General features: G+C 43.1%; 4 protein-coding genes across 4 annotated transcripts; 2 read left to right on the plus strand and 2 right to left on the minus strand.

Moving 5' to 3' along the window:
• Positions 1-81: 81 nt before the first annotated feature.
• LOC119559896 (pre-mRNA 3' end processing protein WDR33) lies at positions 82-6,148 on the minus strand. Its single transcript, XM_037873054.1, has 9 exons — positions 5,982-6,148; positions 5,566-5,898; positions 3,944-4,213; positions 3,733-3,884; positions 2,426-2,523; positions 2,240-2,366; positions 1,659-1,892; positions 1,381-1,592; positions 82-1,306 (listed from the first exon to the last, which is right to left on the minus strand). Exons 2-9 carry the CDS (start codon positions 5,845-5,847, stop codon positions 231-233), a joined length of 2,451 nt encoding a protein of 816 aa, XP_037728982.1. The 5' UTR covers positions 5,848-5,898; positions 5,982-6,148; the 3' UTR covers positions 82-230.
• Positions 6,149-7,135: 987 nt separating this feature from the next.
• On the plus strand, positions 7,136-11,877 carry LOC119560293 (gametogenetin-binding protein 2-like). The gene is made up of 4 exons (XM_037873663.1): positions 7,136-7,511; positions 8,370-8,936; positions 9,730-10,896; positions 11,540-11,877. Exons 1-4 carry the CDS (start codon positions 7,416-7,418, stop codon positions 11,756-11,758), a joined length of 2,049 nt encoding a protein of 682 aa, XP_037729591.1. The 5' UTR covers positions 7,136-7,415; the 3' UTR covers positions 11,759-11,877.
• LOC119560294 (mediator of RNA polymerase II transcription subunit 27) lies at positions 11,875-13,775 on the minus strand. Its single transcript, XM_037873664.1, has 3 exons — positions 13,533-13,775; positions 13,210-13,476; positions 11,875-12,351 (listed from the first exon to the last, which is right to left on the minus strand). Exons 1-3 carry the CDS (start codon positions 13,700-13,702, stop codon positions 11,907-11,909), a joined length of 882 nt encoding a protein of 293 aa, XP_037729592.1. The 5' UTR covers positions 13,703-13,775; the 3' UTR covers positions 11,875-11,906.
• Positions 13,776-14,206: 431 nt separating this feature from the next.
• LOC119559995 (calcineurin B homologous protein 1) lies at positions 14,207-16,199 on the plus strand. The gene is made up of 2 exons (XM_037873263.1): positions 14,207-14,390; positions 15,283-16,199. Exons 1-2 carry the CDS (start codon positions 14,324-14,326, stop codon positions 15,783-15,785), a joined length of 570 nt encoding a protein of 189 aa, XP_037729191.1. The 5' UTR covers positions 14,207-14,323; the 3' UTR covers positions 15,786-16,199.
• Positions 16,200-16,205: the final 6 nt, after the last annotated feature.

A 16,205-nucleotide genomic window follows, 5' to 3' on the forward strand; every position in this document is an offset into this window, starting at 1 on the left:
CGAAATGGTGAAGTTGTTAAACTATGCTCTTTTCAAGCGTCATGTTAATGTTAAAAGTACCGCAAAAATAAAACACAAATGTTTACTATATTACAATCCGATTTTCTTTTTTATACAATATAAATTGATTTTAGCATTAAAAAGCAAATGTTGCAAACGAGATTGAGTCAACGACAGAAAGTGGCTTATAACTGAAGAATGTGTAAATGGGTGCGCTGGTGGGTTAGCGATTAGTAGCGCCTGTTATTGTTGCGACCGCGATTTCTGCCGCTGCCGCCACCACCGCCGCCAGCGCCTCCTCCACCTCCGCCGCCACCAGAACCGGAATTATTGTTGCCACGACGGCGACGTTGGCCACCTCCTCCGTTATTTCCGCCCTTTTGGAACTCTCGGTCCCGATCGTTGAAGTTATCTGCGCCATTGTTGGTAAAGCCATTAGATCCATTGCCCCCAGAGTTGCCATTATTCGACCAGGGGGCATTGGAAGCCCAGGGATTGGGCCGGCCCCCTGACTGGTCTCTCTCCCGTTCGCGGCCGCGATCCCTCTCCCTGTCGCGATCGCCATCTCGTTCCCGTTCGCGCTCCCTTTCCCTTTGCTCCAGAGGGGGTTCGTCCACGAACTCCGTGTTGGGTTGCTGGGCTTTCGCCGCAACCAGCGATTGCAGGAAGGGCTTCTTCAGTTGCAGCAGTTCTCGAACACACACCAATTGAGCGTTATGCTGCCGAGGTTCAAAGCGGGACTTCTTGGTAGGTGGAGAAACCACCTCCCCACGTGCCTCCACCGTAGGCGAAACGGATCTGGAGCGATCCCTTACTGGGACCACGTCATTGAGCTCCTCCAGCTTTCCGGCGTCAATGTACTTGTTGAGGAACTCGGTTCCCTGACGAATAGCGGCCATCAGGCGAGAGTCCGGGTGGACTCGAATAAACCGATTGTACACAAGGACTCCGACAATAGTTTGAGGATCGAGGCCATTGAGCATGCCGCTAGCCAGGATTCCCTCCATTGTGTTTTCGCTGATCTGCTGGTGATTCAGCCCGCTTGTCGAGTCCTTGGCCTCGCGGGCGGCCAGCTCTTCGTGGATGCTGAGCACGCTGGGATCGTCCGCTCTCCGGGGACCCGCCCAGTTCACCTGGAAGTTGCGAGGAATGGGCTTGCTGTAGGGGACCTTCTTCTCCCTGTCGCGGTCGTTCAGAGCTTTGCTTGGGTCCAAGTCCAGTCCAGGAATAAAGCCCTTGTCGGCAGTTAAACTTTCTGTGAACTCAACCCGGTCTTCGGGTCCCATTCCTGGTATAATGGCATCATCTGTTGGGGAGATGGGGAAGATATTCGGATGTTAGGACATTTTGGATTTACAAAAAATTGGGCATACCACTTACCATATTCACATTCGTCCAGAGCAGCCAAGCTGGCGGGCAAGGTGTTCAGATTGTATTTGTCTCTCATCAGATCTCCCGGCCTGTTTCTCGTCCAGAACTTAATGGTGTGATCGTTGGAGCCTGAGCACAGAATGTGACCCAGCGGATGCCAGGCCAGGGTCCACACAATGCTGTCATGTGCCGTCTCTACACAGCCAATCTCCTTATCGGTACTATAAACGAAAAGATCGTCTTAATCGATCTCAAGACTCTCTTACAGATTAAAAACTAAAACCCACCCAACATTCCAGAACAAAATGGAGCCATCGGAGCCGCCAGAGCAAAAGAGACCCTCGTGTATGGGATGCCAGGATACAGAGCTGGCCTCCTTTTTGTGGCCACGGAAGACCTGCACCTCCTCACGCAGGTTGCGAATGTCGAAGAGCTTGAGCAGGTGATCCCTGGACGCGGTGACTAGCCAGTTGCCATTGTCATTCCACTTCAGATCCATTACGGTGGATTTGTGGGCATGTCTGTAACACATTACAAATTCTTATTAAAAATGTAATTATCCGGGAATATTTAGTAAATAGTATTAACTAACTTATTGCTTTAACTTCTGTAAAGTCTAAATATTTCAAATTCGCTATTAAAAAAATTATTTCCTTGGCATTTTAGTCAGATATACTTAGTTGTACTAGAAGTAGAATTTTCTAAAATGTTCATATTTTAGTATTTTAATTAAAATCATTTTAGATCTGAGGCTAAGTAAAATATCATGTAAGATTGATTAAGATTTTGAATTGATATTCATAATAGGTTAATACTGTCATCCCATAATTGAGTAGTCAAAATAATGAATACCATTTCTGATACTTACAGCGTGGCTAAGGCAATGCCGCTCTTGGGATCCCAGATTTTGATGGGTTGCTGGTTGTCCTTACTCCCGCTGACGATCATTCCCTTATGGGGATGCCAGTGCACACACTTCACGTCCGCTCCGTGGCCTGGTTAAGATAAGTTAGTTACCTTGAGCTCTGTTTTGAGATAATCCCCTAGTTCTCACCTCGTAAAACTCGCTCCTCCTGGCACCGCATAAAGTCCCATATCCTCAGGGTTCCGTCGTCGCTGCCGCTGACAAACTTGCTGTCCGTGGGACTGAAACTGCGTTTTGTGGATGGCATTGGAGAACGGTTAGAACGAAACAAAACACGGATCGGAAGATGATAGTGAGTGTGGGCGGTGTCAGCGATTGATAAAAGTGATATCCAACATTTTATGTAAAAGATATTCGAAGTTTAGATTTAATTAAACTAGTGATACCCGGTAAAAGGTTCTAGAGAGTAAGAAATAAAAGAAATAATCTCGCTATGAGCGTTCTAAAAGATAGAAAATATCTATCAAACATAATAATTTATTTTGTTATAATATTGTTAAATTTAAACGCATTATCGGGCATGTTAAAAATGATTCTGAATTTAGTTATAGTTTTGGATGTTGCTTTATTTTTTAATGTCTTTTTTCTAATAATATATTTTGCAATGTAACTTTTAAATAGAAATTTTAAATTAGTTCTCGACTATTTATATTTGACTTTCAAAAAAGTTTTGGGATCAATTAAAATAAGATTCTTTCTTAATGGTTCTTGTTGAAATGTAAGGAAACACTAAAATCACAAAATATATAAAAGTTATTAACAATATTTAATGACAAGTATATATTTCCAGCACAATCCTTTCCTGTTTTATTTATTTTCAGTAGGATAAGGTGTTGCAGATTTACTTGATCTGTCGCAAGATGGGTTGCCCATACGCCAAGATTTATCGCCAGTCTTGAGAAAGAAAACACTCGAACCCCCGATTTTTCGAACAATCAGTGCAACACAATGCATTTTATTTATTGTTGATGTTGTGGCCGCGGAAATAAAATTGTGCAGTGGTTTCTTTTTGTTCTTAGTCAGATGCTTTTATTGTTAGCTTTTCTCAATATTGCATTTGTATCATATCACTTTCAGTCTTTTTATTTCGTTTCATCTTTATTGATATATCACAGAAGAGTTCGAGGCTTACAACATATTTTCGACTTTTTCTTTCTTTGAGAGATTAAATCTTAAGTAGCCGAGAAGGCGAAACTGATATCTGGGTGGCTTGTTGCAGAATTGACGGTTTTATTGGTATGTATTTGCAACAGCCCTGAAGGAACCGATCCACTAAGCTGATCAGGAAACGAAAAATACCCAAAACTTCCCAAACGACCCAAACAAAAGAAACTATGGAAACAACGCGATTCTGGCTTTGGTTTTGGCTTGGTTGTCTTGCGTCAGCGGCTACAAAATGGTAAATACAGTCGACAATTACAATTAAATGGCTATACCTTATTCCCCTAATCGCCTCCTTGTGCGCCTGGTACATCTTCACGTTGTTCATGTTGGACTGCCAGTACTTAACATAGCCGCCATGATCGCCGGTCACCATCCAGCTGTCGTTGTGCGACCACACCATCGTTCGCACCGAAATGTCGTGGGCCTGTTTGACAATATTACCGATTAAATTTGATCCCACGGGATCTACTGACGGAAACCCACCTGCAGAATGGTCTCGAAGTTGAAGGTCAAGCCGTTCCAGAGGGTAAATTCGCCAGAACTGGCCCCAGTGACCAAACGTCTGCCCTCCGGCGTCCAGGCCAACGTGAAAATTGGACAGCGCATCTTGTTAGTGGCCGTCTTCACAAACCTCGTGGTAACTGCGTTCGAGGGATTGTCCAGGTAAGCCGAAGGCGGCAGCATATGTGGCACGTATATGCTGTCTGGCTGTAGGGCCAAGCGGTCCCGATGATCACGCTGGAACAGGCGGTTCTGCGGCGAAGCAATAAATATATTTTTACATTATTAAATTGAACCCTTTTTTTGTTTTTTTTTTATATTAATATGATATTATTTGTTTTTATAAATATTGAGCATATTATACCAGTATAAACTGTGTAAATCGTTTTTATCTGTCCCGTTTCAGTTTTCAATTTCATGTTCTGTATCGTATCGGATGCTTTTGAAATATTTATTTAAGAATAAAAGAGTCTTAAAGGGCTTACAAAGGGCTTTGAAAAGAGAAAAATTGGTTTTTAAATAAATTAAGTTGTCGAATTTAGGAAATAGTCCTTAAAAGTTATGTTTTTAAGATCGTTTAGCCTGACGTGTCTAATTTTAATCTCGTGCCAGTGGGCACGATAACAAAATGTTACGAGCCGATTTTTTTTTAGTCTGCACGTAGTCAGCATCTTAAAAGCTACTGCTTGAACGAAAGATTTTGAAATATAATAAAAAAATAAAGAAAAAATTAAAGAACTCAAAAATTGTATTCGAATTTTTTTTTTTTGTAAAGTTTGTGCAGAAAATTAAAATTGATTTAGATTTTGAAATACACTAACATACAAAAATTGTCCACCGGATGGGTACTTTTTTAGTCTCCGAAAAAATGACCTCAGTAAAATGTACCAAATCATGTAAGCCTAAAGTATCACTAAAAATATTTTTAAGAAAATATGAAAAAGTGCTTGTATTTGGGCCAAAAATGTAGTAGTTATGTAGTTAGATATGTAGTTCCTTATAGTCGACATGGTGGTACAAGAATGGAACTACTTCTTGATTAATGAGTGCTGATTTCCTTACATAACCAACTGGTATCCTTCATAAATGGTCACAGATTTATCCGAAACTTACGCACCCAAGTACATAACTGTATCTCAAAATTTACTGATGAAAATAAATCCAAATTAAATATTTGAATTTTTGGGGGACTTTTAGATAATTATTGATTTAAAAAATGTACCATTTTAAACCAAATTGGTTGGTATATTTTTAAATTACACTTTCCACAGGTGTAAAAATGTAGTTTTTAAGAACTGCAATTGCTATGTTGGGACTTTACAGCTCGGAAAGACTTAGCTGCTTTGCTTCTGAAATCCTAAGGAATTAGCTCTGATGATCTGTTTGCTTAAGTCAGCGGTCTGCACAAAGTATTGCCTGATTTATGGAAGGCGGCCGACCGCTGGTTTAAGTAAAACTCCAGTTTACATCACCGTTTGTAACCTACGAAATCACTTTTGGTGCCTTGCACATAAATTTCCGAATGGACCTTAACTATAAAACTCGGGATCTCTTGGCTATGGTAAGCCTCTTTCCTCCCGTTCAGTGGGAACCTAGGTAATCACCTCGAGCGCCTTGATGATGGACGCGTTGTAGTCGACAGTCTTCCGCATCACACTCTTGCGCAACCGCTTGCCGTCGAAGTCGTCCTGGGACATCCCGAAGGGTCGCTGGAAGCCACCGGGCATAAAGGGCTTGAACTGGTTGTAGTGTTTGTTGGACCCGTGGTGTGGATGGTAGTGCCGGTAGTGCTGGCCGCCCATGTTCGGGGGCGGGAGCGATGTGAAGTTGGTGGCCAGCGCCGATGGCGCGGTGAGGAGCTGTGGCGGTGGCTGGGACACGTCCATGGTCGGTGGCTGTTTTGCCTGTGCCTTTTCCGCTTGGCTGAAATGAATTTTCTTCGCTCGCACACAGACACACACAGATACAGGCGTAATGTGGATTAGTTGGCCGCTTTCTACCCACTTAAAGCCCTACTTACTCGCTGTCCTAGAGCGCGGGCATTGGCGTGATGTAGGGTAGTAAAATTCTAAGTCTATGATTAATTTCAACTTTTCTGAAATTAGGCGCGTTGAAAATTTTAGTAATTTTTGCCGAACAACGCGAATATATGCAGTTCACGGCGAAACGCGGACACCAGCGTGTGCCAACTGCGATAAATGGCTACGCAACGTTATCGACTTCCTTTCAAAGGTTAAGGGGGTTCCTGAAAATAATTCGATTATTGATACTGCTTATGCCAACAAGGCATTATTTTAATATTCAATATTTGTTTGTTTTGCCTCAATTTGCTAAGACTTTTCTCAACATTTTCATTTCATAAGCTTTGTTTGTATACCATTTTAGTGGAGTAACCATTTTATTTAAAAATGTTTTTAAGTCCGTTTATTTTCATCCTGTAAGTCCTCTCATAACCTTTTAGTTCCTCTCTTAACTAGGCTTCGCTTTCTTATCCGCTCTGTAATTTGTGTATTCCCTAAATTGTTGAATTTTGGTTAGCTGTTTACTAGCTGTTCCATACAAAATGAATTTTCAGACCCTTAAATTTTAAATTTTAAGCAATTCAACAGCCACGAGTACGCATAATATATTTATATATCAAATTTGAAAGTATATTTGTAGTTTCTTTTACCTTAATTTAAATCAACTGTTTAAAGAATTCCCAGATAATTTTTAATCTTTCGTCTAACATTTACTCACATGTAATTTTCAAAAATAACGCATGTCCCCTTTTCAACGCAACAGGTTATTTCTTCTATAAAAAGTAAATTTGTTTGCTGAAGCGAAATGAGGGCCTTATACACTAAGAAATTCATTATTTTGCAAATGAAAAACGTACTGCTTTTTAGACAAAGTATACCAGTTATTGGTTTTTTTTTATTATTTTTTATTATTTTTCATCTTCACCGTTTTAGCTGATTTCGCAACGGCGGAGGTCTATGTAAAAAACTTTGTCGCTGTTGCAATTTAAAGCGACTTTACGGCATATGTTATTAGTTTTCGAGCTGGCTGTGCTTAAAAAAACACCTACTTGAGAAATTCCGAAACACCCTAGCATATTTAGCAAATAAAATAGTGTGCACTATCGATAGTTTCCACATCGATACACCCCGTCACCTTTGGAATGCGCTGGCAACCCTGCTCCGTTTTAATGGCGACCGGACCGACTTGCCTACTACGTGTTTGACATAGAAAATACTTTCGTAGCCGATTCTCGAGCGTTCCCCGAGCCACTCGAACTTTCAGGAGAGTGGAGATAGTTGTCAACACATTTTTGTGATCCGTGCACTGCTGCCATATTCCCGTCGATCCCCGTTTCCCACGCCCGGACACTGGAGAAAAGTGTGTGTCGCAAAGTGCCTGAAATTTCGCCTTGCCTTGCCTTGTCGCTGGCTCTCGAAGTCGAATACCCATAATGGCGAGACTCACAAAGGTCTACAACACGGACGACGACGACTCCGGTTACGTTGGCCGCAGGAATTTGCCCCTGCCGGCTGGCGATAAGTTAATGGTGAGCATATATCCGCACCGATTTCCGCTATATGTACGGCCCTCGCCATCCGAAGAAAATGACTGCCAGCAGAACCCACACAGACGCAGTCGCCCGCTGTGCGTGTGTGCGTGCACTTGGTCCAAAAACTTTCATAACACGGCGGTTGTGTTATGTGTAAGGGGCGGCTGCCGTTGTGTGGGTTCAGCTCGGTGTGTAATTGTGCGTTTATTAATTGAACTTGAGCTGTGATTCTGCACCTGCTGAGTTGCCACCCACAACCCTCTTCTTCTGCCGCCCTGGTTGCAGCCGCCATGTTGCTGGAAAGTGCAACAACAAGAACCTGTTTGTGTGCATATATGCGTACCGCCCACCCCGCCACCCCCTCTTAAGCGGATCTCGGTGATTTCGATTCTCTGCCCCGAAACTCTCTAATATCGGTTGCTCACCTATCCGCTTTTGCTATCGATACCGATAGAAGCGCATTGACGCGAATTGGGTGTTTACATTGGCAAAAGCCCCGTTTTCGCGTTATTCCGTTGCACAAACAGCTGTTTTTTGTTTTGATTCCTGTGGAAAATAGGAAAAAGTGATCCAGGCCAAGGACAATCCATTAGATCAGCGGTCAGCACGGAATACAATGACATTTTGTCTTTCATTTGTGTAAGTAATTTGCACGGGACAACTTGTCGATGTGTGTGTGACGACAGCTGCTGTACACTGTGCGTGTTGCGGCAGAGATCGAGCAAAGCGATTCTTTATTCCTGCTTATATAAGTCATGACAATAAGTTGGTAGATTGACTATTTAGGTGTTATTTGTTGGCTAGTGTAGTCGATCTATGTAATATCAGAATTATAAATCCCTCCCCTCTCCGCAGATGCTCATGGACCTGAATAGCAAAGGACTGGTGATCGACAGCCCGACGATCCGCGGACGCGACCTGGAGGAGTTCTCGCGCAAATTCAAACTGCTCACAGAGGCCGAGCGCCGGCAGTCGCTGGAGATCGATAGCGCCAGCTTCATGGCGGTCCTCAACCAGTGTGTCCAGTGCGTCGGCTGCCGGAGACGCGTGGAGCGGCTGTTCCACCAACTGACCGAGTCCGGACACCGAACGCTAGATCCCCTGGAGCTGCGCCCCTCAGCCACCTTGAGCATCGTCGAGGAGAAGCTTAAAACTCCGCAGGCACTGGGCACGCTGCTCTACCGGCATCACGAGGTGCTCAACAACCTGCTGGACAACAAACTGCGGAACAAGACGCGCTGCGTCCTCCACTCGCTAGACGCCTTTCGCGCCAAACCCTTCTCGGAGACGTGGCGCGAGGTGTGGTCCGCCATGAAGAGCAACTGCCGCAACGAGCTGACTATTATCGAGACCAAGGAACTCCACGACGTGCTCGAGAACTACCTGAAGAAGCACAAGTTCTGCTCTGGCTGCCGGACAAAGGTGAGGCACAAGACAATAAACCAACTACGAGCGTGATGTGTGTCACAGCAATCTTTAATTATTTAAGGGAATGCTACAGAAATGTGCGAACCAAATTCATGTTTAAGGTCTATCCAACTGTCTGAGACGATTCTTGTCATCTTATTATTGCGCTAACGTCAGCTTATAAACTATAAAGTTCACACGATTTATCAGTTTTTAAGGTAATATTCGTGATTGCGGACTAAATAAGTTTATCGCGTTACTAAAACGATCATTTTATTTTGGAAAACATTAAGTGAGACCAATTCCTTGCAAACCTTGCTATTTCAAGAATATAACAGTGGTTGGTGATTCATTTAACATCATTGACGCAAGTTAAAAACCTGAACTAAAAAAATTCAAACTTCTGAGTTATTTTAAAACAAAGCCACAAGATTAATTGTAGTTTTAAGAATTATTGTTATCTGATTGCGATTCGAGTTCCAGTGTAGTTAATCATTCACGCTAATTTCATTACTATAATACGTAATAGTATCATACGAACTTACACATTGTTAGGCGAGTAGTTCTAAGGAACCGTTTGTCTATTCCTATTTGATCCCTCGAATAACAAGATTAAATATCTTGTTTTTTTCTTTCTCTTTTAATTTACCTCTTCGATACCTTTAAAGTGATGGTTACAATTTTTTTGCAAGTGTTGTTTAATATTCGTCGAAAGCTTGCATGACCGCCCTACTGTTCTTAAACTCAAATCGATCTACAATTGTATACAATCGCAACAATTAATTATCATTTTTTTCTGATCTGACAGATTGAGCGGGCCTACAAAATACTCATTGGCGAGATTTCGGCCAAGGAGAAGGGTTACGCGGCCCAGCTGTACGCCCATATCCGGAAGTGCGTGCCCGACCAGCACATCCACGTGAGCACCAACAAGATAGAGTTCCTGGACGCACTGATCAAGCGCGCTGAGCCGGAGGTTAATGGTAGCTACTCGAAACTGCGCGAGCGCCACGCCAAGACGCTGGAGATCGCCCAGGAGGAGGTGTTGACCTGTGTCGGCATGATTATGTACGAACGGCTGCGTCGCATCTACGTTAGTCTGCGGGAGGAGGAGCGCGCCTGCCAGGTGCTGGCCGCTGTGGGTGTCCACGCCCTCTGCCGCAGCTTTGACACGTTCGTGGAGCAGAAGCAGGGAATTAGCAACCTGGAGCTGCTCTACCAGGAGATCAGCCGGGCGGAGCGGGCCAAGCAGATCAAGCGCGAGCAGAAGAAGCTCAAGAAGAAGAAGAAGAAGGACGAGAAGAAGAACATGCTGCACCGACAGTGCGAGGATACTGAGGCCAACGAGTCGGACGAGGAGGAGGACGAGTTGGAGAAGGAGGAGCTAGAACTGGAAGAGGAAGAGACTCAGGAGCTGCATGTGGAGCTAAGCGATCCAGGGGCGGACGATGGCATTGTTATAGAGGCACCTCAACCGGAGCCGGAACCCGAGCCCACGTCCAAGCCAACGAAATCGAAACCGAAGAAGCAAGCGAAGAAAAAGAAGCAGAAGCCAGTGGCCTCCCAGAAAGCTGGTAACCGGAAACAGATGCAGCCCTCGGCTAGCATCCAACCTCTGGACGACGATCACGATCACCTGGACGTGGCCAGCTGCATCTCGTCGAGCGTCGCCAAGACGGACGCCGGCGAAAAGTGCGATGAGTGCCTGGCCCCTATGCCAAACTGCCCGTGCGAGCAGGATGTGCGCGATTCCGGTTACGGTAGCGATCCCACCTCGCACGTCGACTCGCGGACCTCCAGTGCGGTTTCGTCGCCAGAAGGATCGGAGGTATCTTGCTCGGACGGGCTGTGTAATCACGATGGCCAGGACGAGGATTCTGACGGCTTGGCGGCCCGAAACAGCTACGTCTCTGACCTGTTGTTTTACGGTCATCAGTCGCAGTTGGATCACAAATTTTCGTTGTTGCAGATGTGGGTGAGTCGTGGGAATGGGGGTTGTGTTTGAGATAAGCAAGGACTTAATATGAAGGATCTCCACTGGAGATTGAAACGCAAAACAAGGCAAGGCATAACAAAATGATCAGATTACACATCCATTTTTTTTAGAAATTGAGTGAATATTACGGGAAAAAGCTCTTTCATCCAATTCATGCTTGTCGATCAATTTATTATTTAGCATATTTATTAGCCTTCTTTTGTTTTTACACTATTTATTGAGGGGCTCGAAACTTCTCAGATGATCTTATTTATTCAAATAATTTATCAAAAAACAATTAGTTGATCTGTTCAGGGCAGTTATTTTTGAAAATAAATAACAGGCAAATGAGTAAACGTCACAAAATAATAGACAATTGAACCGACTTACTTTGCCGATTCTTATCAACATCAAGGGGAAGGGTTTTAAATAAATTCCTAGAAAATCTCTTGTACTGCGTTCTGTTTTTCAGCGTTGGCTTTTTAAAATTTACATCCGATATAAAAAAGAATAAAACGCAATACCCTGAGGTTATAAAAGATGAGATTAAAATAAGATTCAATTTTTTGCAAATTGTACTTTATTAGAGCTTTTAGTTTTAATTAATTAGCCCTAAACTAACACATTTCAATTTGCTTTGCAGGACGACTTCGACGAATACGACGACAAAGACGAGGAGAGCTATTACATTCCCCAGGACGTGGTGCTGGCCTTTAAATGTCACCGGGAGCAGGTGCAGCGCCAGCGGGAGCAGCTCCGTGCCAAGCTGCGCGCCAACTTTGAGCGCCTGTGCCTGCAGCGCGGCGTGCAGACGCAGGTGCAGAAGTCGAAGCAGGCGACTTCTGCCCGGGCTGGCCATTAAAAAACGCATTAAACCGTTGTAGTTATTCAGTCGAGCGCGGCGATTTTTTAAAATCCGCCCGCATGCATTCAAAGTACATATAATTTTTGTTTTTTGAAATAAATGAAGTATACAAGTTACGACTATCAGTGTTATATATTTAAAATCTTCAGCAGTTGCGACACTCCTCGTGGAAGGGTTCGAGGGTGCGCAAGTCCCGCCAAGTTGGAGGCAATCCATGAACCACAAATTTCCCGCAACGCTTGCAGGGCTCTAGGAACAGCTTGATGTGGCTGTTCAGCCATGTCACATAGCTCTTAACAGCCAAATCGGGGAGTGTCGGCGAGAAGAAGTGCAGCATGGCGGAGTGGGCGTGCTCCTGCACCTTGCGGAACACCTCATAGCGGGACTCTGCCCACAGATCGTCGTGCTCCAGTGGCTCATCGAATCCCTTCACAGTCACCCATTCTATCAGCACTCCCTTGAACACTATGGCCGCCTTCATCACGTTGCTGATGGTCACGATGGCGACAGCGTTAGTGCCGAAGGGGCGGAAAATCCGGTACGATGTGTGTGGCGGGGTGTTGATCTCACTCAGCAGCTTGTCTATGTGGCTAAAGGTTAAAAAAAGAGATGGGAAAGGTTTAAAAGAAGCTTCTTAACTCAAAATTTAAATTTTAAATTGCATTTGTAAATACAAATTTTTGAGTGATGGAAAAATTTCTATTAGCACAATATTGCCAGGAATGGACGATAAAATTATGGTTCTATGTTCGGGTACTTTAATAAACAGGTTTCATGCGAAATTCTGGTTTGAAGATTTACAAGTACAGTAACATTTACTTAAGGTTTGTAATTCCTTAAATCGTCTTTTAAAATAATGTTCTTTATAAATACAATATTTTTGGAAGAATTGGAGAAGTTCGCAGAAAATATAGAACAAATTTTGGACATCCTACTTAATGCTTAAAAAAATACTAACAATTTGTACTTGTTTATTTTCAGTTAGGTTGATAGTTGATGAAATGGTCAACAAAATAAGTTATATTTCGTAAGGATCAGTCAACAACTAATCGAAATGTATCCTAAAACACCCAAACAATACCTTAATTTACGAATTTAACGGGAATAAGCAACAATTTTGCATACATACGTGTAATTTTTTTTAATAATTGATATTTTTGGATAAATACTAAAATGCTTTGGCTTTTAAATAAAAGAAGAAAAATACAAATACTGGTTTTTCAGTTCATAACTGCCCAAATTATCCAAATAATCTAAAAAATTAAGTCGAGAACATATAAAAAAAATTTAAGCATGTTATGGTAGAGACAAAAATATATTCAACCCATACTGTGATACATTTTTAAAAAACTTTCTTTAAATAATTGTGAATGTAATTCAAAACATCAAACTATATGAAAAATGAATCAAGCTTTATATGTTTATGGAGAACTCTGCTCTACACTTACTCGGGATCATTGTTGAAGGAGGAGAAGGGCATTCGCTGGCGCTTTTGGGAGCAGTAGTTGTAGGAACGCCTCAGCGTGTTCTGGTTGAGATTGTTGAAGGCCAGGAAGCTGTGGTCGTGCACCTTGTCGATCCACTTGTAGCTGTTCACCAGCTGGGGGTACAGCGCCTGCCGGTCCTGGGAAGTCTCCTGCGCCAGGTAAGCCGTGTTCCCCAGCGAATAGGGCGTGGGTGGAACCTGCAATCCATTTATCAGCTGCTCCACCTCACTGCAAGTGGGCTTATATCATTTCCGGGTCCATTAGAATGGTTCTCTGTTACTCACCGCAACTGCGAATTGATGGCTCCGAATCTCTCCTGGAAGTCGTGCACAAACTTATTCCGGCTCTCCTCGCCGCCCTCACCATCAGTTCCATCAGCCAGGTGCTCGAAACACTGCCTCACATGGGATCGCAGGTTCTTCACAGCGGTCAGAGTCGAATTTAGCTTGTCCATAACTATGATTGCAGTCCGGTAAAACAAATGTTTACGTTTTTCTTTCGGCAATGCCAATAGGGATGGGAGATCGAAAATGACAGACTCAAGTCGGTGATGGCACGAAAATAAAATCACTCTTTCGATCAATTGAACAAACAGGAGATGAACTATTATCACGGATAGTTTTAAAATGTTATTAACAATAAATATTTTCCTAACTGTATTTGTTGACTAGAAGATTAAGTTTTCGAAATAGTTTGTACGATTTTGATCAAAAATATAACTTTAGTTACTAAGATAAGCCTTCGTCTATTTCTGGAACCCTCCTGACAGCGGTGATACATTTATTTTAATTTTTAAAACACTCTTAAAGTACGGGCGATTTGAAACCAACCAACAGAGATTTCTGACACACCCCCTGTAGATGACTTGACAAAAGTCCATCTCTAATGCAACTATCGCCAGACTGTTTAGTATTTTTTCGCAACTCGGATTTCGACATTTTCCCGCTATTCCACCCGCTATCAGACTGTACACAAATCCGACTTCTGATCCAAATCCAATGCCATTCAATGCTCGTCTGCGATTGTTGAAAGTTTAAACAAATCGATCAGATCGGCGCACAAAAACAACGTCACCATGGGCAATAAATCGTCGCTTTTCCTGCGGAACGAGGAGATCGCGCAAATCCAGGAGGAGACTGGCTGTGAGTACGATATGTTGGATGTGTTAACCTTGGGCACTGGACCCCGCGACATTTAACCCGTCGTTCCGAAACAAATACGCACTAGGATATAAATAAATGCGCCACGAGCAAAGCAAATAATAACATCGCACTGGAGTGTTAAAAGCTATCTTGCCTGATGGCTAATGGCACCATCGATTCTTCAAGTGAATCAGATTCGTTATTTCCCTAAAAAAGAAACGAAAACTATACGTGTTCATAAAAACTCCTTTGAAATTATGCAGAGCTGCGTCGGAACGATCTGTGCCCGCCTTATATAAGCTGTATATGCACACACTTTTTCCAGCAGAAACCAATTTGCATTTTAACTGCACCTGCACTTTCCGCGTGACGTCATCGCTGGCTATATTGAAGCAGAAGGCGGGGGCAAAAGTCGGCGCCTATCAACGGTTTTGGCTGGCAATTATCTAGTGTCCGAGACCGTGTAATTTCAATATTCCGGGCGCGATAAGACCGCAATTGAAATTGCCACCTCATTGGAACTTGTATCCAATGTTCGACCAGCTAGTATCAGCTGAAATGATAAGGGGTTCGCTCTTATCAGCCACATTTTATAACAACTAATTCGAATGTGCTTGGACTCGTTGGCACGCCGTAAACGGGTTCCATTTGACGGTATTTCATGGCAAAACAAATTTATCTCAATATTTTGTACAGCGGCTGATTGTCCATCTTTAAAATACATACTTGAAAACTTCTTAAGTGCTTAAAATAATATATTTACTTAAATATATCAAACAATTATTTTCAATCCAATAAAAATATATTTCTTTATCGGCATAGAGTTCCAATAGGAGATATATTATTTATGTTTGTTAACAAAATAAGTAATCTTTAATTTACTTTTGCGCAGTTACTCCCAACCAAATTGAGCGCCTGTACTCGCGCTTCACCTCGTTGGATCGCAACGACTGCGGAACTCTGTCCCGGGAGGATCTGATGCGCATCCCGGAACTTGCCATCAATCCGCTGTGCGAGCGGATAGTGCACTCCTTCTTTGCCGAGAGCAACGATGATCGGGTGAACTTCCGGCAGTTCATGAACGTGTTGGCCCACTTCCGACCGTTGAGGGATAACAAGCAGAGCAAGCTGAACAGCCGCGAGGAGAAGCTGAAGTTTGCCTTCAAAATGTACGACCTGGATGACGATGGTGTGATCAGCCGGGACGAGCTGCTGTCCATTCTGCACATGATGGTTGGCGCGAACATCAGCCAGGACCAGCTGGTGAGCATCGCGGAACGGACGATCCTGGAGGCGGATCTGTGCTGCCAGGGCAAGATCTCGTTCGAGGACTTCTGCAAAGCTCTGGACCGCACCGACGTGGACCAGAAGATGTCCATACGGTTTCTCAACTAGGGTGGATTTAGGGATCACGAGGAAAGAGCGAGCTTCTTAGTCAGTGTGTACCAAATAGTTTAGGACGGAGTCAGTCGAGAGGCATTTCGGTGGGTTACTTAAACCTCTGTTGATTTTGAAATATTAATTCAGTTGCTATTAAACCAGTTGTTTTTAAAATGAAAAAACGTCTCAAAGTGCTTAAAGCCATTACAAAAATAATTTAATGTATTTTTAAGATGTAAAATTGTCATTTCTTTTCATTTAAAGAACACAGGTGCTACAGAAGTCTAGTGAAAAAGATCCAATAGTTTGGGTTCTGAATCTAAAATACGAATCTTTGTGATGACTTAATAAATTCCGAAAATTCTTTGAGACTTTGGAAAGGTTAATATACTTTCTATTAAAGCCTGTAATGCTTTCTTTTGCTCATCATATTTT

Source organism: Drosophila subpulchrella, unplaced genomic scaffold, assembly GCF_014743375.2.
Source record: "Drosophila subpulchrella strain 33 F10 #4 breed RU33 unplaced genomic scaffold, RU_Dsub_v1.1 Primary Assembly Seq354, whole genome shotgun sequence".
In the NCBI taxonomy this organism is placed as follows: Eukaryota; Metazoa; Arthropoda; class Insecta; order Diptera; family Drosophilidae; genus Drosophila; species Drosophila subpulchrella.

What these genes read in the sequence shown, in the direction of transcription:
- LOC119559896 (XM_037873054.1), bottom strand. Translation starts at nt 5,847, where the DNA reads ATGGACGTGTCCCAGCCACCGCCACAGCTCCTCACCGCGCCATCGGCG. An exon ending in GGAGGAGCGAGTTTTACGAG is followed by an intron (nt 2,367 to 2,425) that starts GTGAGAACTAGG and finishes TATCTTAACCAG; the next exon opens with GCCACGGAGCGGACGTGAAG. An exon ending in ATTTTGTTCTGGAATGTTGG is followed by an intron (nt 1,593 to 1,658) that starts GTGGGTTTTAGT and finishes TTTCGTTTATAG; the next exon opens with TACCGATAAGGAGATTGGCT.
- LOC119560293 (XM_037873663.1), top strand. Translation starts at nt 7,416, where the DNA reads ATGGCGAGACTCACAAAGGTCTACAACACGGACGACGACGACTCCGGT. An exon ending in CGGCTGGCGATAAGTTAATG is followed by an intron (nt 7,512 to 8,369) that starts GTGAGCATATAT and finishes CCCTCTCCGCAG; the next exon opens with ATGCTCATGGACCTGAATAG. An exon ending in GCTCTGGCTGCCGGACAAAG is followed by an intron (nt 8,937 to 9,729) that starts GTGAGGCACAAG and finishes CTGATCTGACAG; the next exon opens with ATTGAGCGGGCCTACAAAAT.
- LOC119560294 (XM_037873664.1), bottom strand. Translation starts at nt 13,702, where the DNA reads ATGGACAAGCTAAATTCGACTCTGACCGCTGTGAAGAACCTGCGATCC. An exon ending in GCCATCAATTCGCAGTTGCG is followed by an intron (nt 13,477 to 13,532) that starts GTGAGTAACAGA and finishes GCCCACTTGCAG; the next exon opens with TGAGGTGGAGCAGCTGATAA. An exon ending in TCCTTCAACAATGATCCCGA is followed by an intron (nt 12,352 to 13,209) that starts GTAAGTGTAGAG and finishes TTTAACCTTTAG; the next exon opens with CCACATAGACAAGCTGCTGA.
- LOC119559995 (XM_037873263.1), top strand. Translation starts at nt 14,324, where the DNA reads ATGGGCAATAAATCGTCGCTTTTCCTGCGGAACGAGGAGATCGCGCAA. An exon ending in AATCCAGGAGGAGACTGGCT is followed by an intron (nt 14,391 to 15,282) that starts GTGAGTACGATA and finishes ACTTTTGCGCAG; the next exon opens with TTACTCCCAACCAAATTGAG.